Source organism: Triticum dicoccoides, chromosome 2B (assembly GCF_002162155.2).
Source record: "Triticum dicoccoides isolate Atlit2015 ecotype Zavitan chromosome 2B, WEW_v2.0, whole genome shotgun sequence".
Lineage (NCBI taxonomy): Eukaryota > Viridiplantae > Streptophyta > Magnoliopsida > Poales > Poaceae > Triticum > Triticum dicoccoides.
This window is the reverse complement of record NC_041383.1, coordinates 749,441,915-749,444,105: the sequence shown is the minus strand read 5'-3', so window position 1 is coordinate 749,444,105 and position 2,191 is coordinate 749,441,915. Positions and strand designations below refer to the sequence as shown.

General features: G+C 42.8%; 1 protein-coding gene and 2 non-coding genes across 5 annotated transcripts in view; all 3 read left to right on the top strand.

Annotated features, from left to right (window-relative positions):
- LOC119366060 (eukaryotic translation initiation factor 3 subunit I-like) overlaps positions 1-1,334 on the top strand; it is a 5,166-nt gene extending 3,832 nt beyond the window's left edge. Inside the window, exons 7-9 of one of the 3 annotated variants that reach the window (XR_005175903.1) lie at positions 707-800; positions 929-983; positions 1,071-1,334. Coding sequence is in view for 2 of the 3 variants with exons in the window: in XM_037631725.1 (XP_037487622.1) it covers positions 707-782 (76 nt within the window). In the remaining variant the exon portion in view is untranslated. Of the gene's footprint in view, positions 1-706; positions 801-928 lie in introns of all 3 variants that reach the window. The other 2 variants (XM_037631725.1, XM_037631724.1) reach the window with 2 other exon arrangements.
- LOC119266254 lies at positions 261-340 on the top strand. The gene has a single exon (XR_005131967.1). It is a non-coding gene; the product is annotated as a small nucleolar RNA U54 (small nucleolar RNA).
- Positions 451-531, top strand: LOC119266253. The gene has a single exon (XR_005131966.1). It is a non-coding gene; the product is annotated as a small nucleolar RNA U54 (small nucleolar RNA).
- Positions 1,335-2,191: the final 857 nt, after the last annotated feature.

The window sequence follows — 2,191 nt, the reverse complement described above, 5'->3', positions numbered from 1 at the left end:
GGCAATATACGCTATGCTGACCATATTTTGATGAGAAGTTGTATATGAGAGCTACATGAATTAATCCCGATTCACCATTGTAGTGTCTTTAATCTTGAGTCTTAACCAATGCTCTCTTATCTTGGTGCCTTTTCTGTAACACATTACTTATCATTTCCATCTGTTTGAGCACATGTTGTCTCCTTTGTGTTTTGGTGCCTTTTCTTCACACCTTTCTATCTTGTTGAATCGCTCTCTTTTGTCATGTTTAGTAATAATGTTGCTCAGTGATTATAGCCAATTACATTGGCAATATACGCTATGCTGACCTTGTTTTGATGAAAAGTTGGATATGAGAGCTATATGGTCCCCAGAATTTATTTTTTCAGATCTAACCTGCAATTGCTTGATTATGCTTTCTTGCACATTCTGTTTTATTGTACGTGCTGATTTTCATGTAGATGGTAAGGTAGCTCAGTGATTTTGGCCAAATAAACTTTGGTCATATACGCTATTCTGAATATGTTGTTGTAAAATAAGTTTATGAGAGCTACTAAATCCTTCCTTTTTTGATACTGTTATATTTCTTTTGTGATTTATGTTTATCCAAATGCTTTCAAGAAATAGGATTTTCACCTCCCTGTGTGTGCTTCAGTTCTTTATTTGTCATGTATTTTTACGAATTCCAGTATTAACGCCCCGTGTTTTTCCATGTAAATGTCCATAGCTTTTCGAGTGGTGGCGAGGATGGATATGTGAGGCTACACCATTTTGATCCCGAGTATTTCAACATCAAGATGTAAGCCTGTGAATTTCTGAAGGTAAGACTCGTATCCCTTATACAGACACATAACTGCAACTTCATACATTGTTGTTACTTGATGCTCTTGTTCTCGAGCGATCTCAGTGTATCGTCTTCTATGTTGTTACGAAATGTCTTGTGCTTCAGGCTTCTGCTTACATGGTCATTTCGGGGCTGCTGTTTGGTTGGTGTCCAGGCCAGGGTAGGAATCAAACAAGTTTATACTAGGCTTCATTTAGGCACCATTGTTTTTCAGGCACGGTGCATCATTTTTTCGACCTTGTTTCAGGCTGCAGTTGAGAGACCTCCCTCGTACTCTGGAGTGAACATAGTTTTTTTTGGCTCAGTTTGTGAAACAACTTTACTTAGCTGGATGATCTATTATGTAATACTCCCTTTGTTCACTATTATAAGATGTTCTAACTTTTCTTTTTCTGAATCGGATGTATATAGACATGTTTCAGTGTGTTTGTTCACCATATTGAAGTATCCAGAACATCTTATATTAGTAAACAAGGGGTACAATTAGCAATGGAGATGCTTAAATTGGTGACGTCGTGTTGCTTTCCTTGTCAGTGTTTATTTGAAACATTCTGCTTACCCCCCAAGAATTATGCGAAGCTCGGCGTCTTAGATTGACACGATTGGATTACCAGTTCACATAAATGCTATATCTTGCTGCATACTGCTACTAAGTAATAAAATGATTTGAGTCTTAACATTACTAGCAGGGTATAAGCGTGGCGCACGCCCTGACTGTTATCAAGTTAGATGCATTCTAACCTCCTGAGACGTTCATTTGCCGGTGCTATGTTGGACACCCATCTGACTAACTTGAGGCATTGTGACTAGTTTGGTCCTTAGTCGCCTCGTTGTTTTAGTTGAATTCGCAACAATGTCTGCGTAAGCTTTGTCAAGAAATAGCGCCAATCCTCCCCAACATCGATGCTGTCACCGCTGCTTGAATTTGCGGATATAGCTGCATGCTAGCTATTCCCGCCACCTTTCTCGGCTCCATGGAATCCTCTCCCAAGCAGCGCCTCGTCCCCGAGCGTGCTTCCTTGCCTCGTCGAGCATGATCATGTGCTTAGGGTGAGCTCGTTGTCCTCGCTCCTCTCTTCTTCCAGCCCTGCGAGCCCTCTGCTACTCCTTGTTTGCTGTCGTTCTCAGCTTCCCAGCCACCCTGCTCGAGCTCCCCCTGGCATGCACTTGTGGGCAACACCTGGCATCACTTGAGGTGTGGGAGAAGGAGGAGGCAGTGCGGGTGTTGCGGGTGGCTGTGCTGTGCACGAGCCGCACACCGTCCATGCGACCATCGATCCAGTTTGTGGTGTTGATGTTCCGAAAAACTCGACCAGCAAGGATGTGAGCCTATCCACGGCCTTCGTTAGCTCATGCTTCTCGGACGGC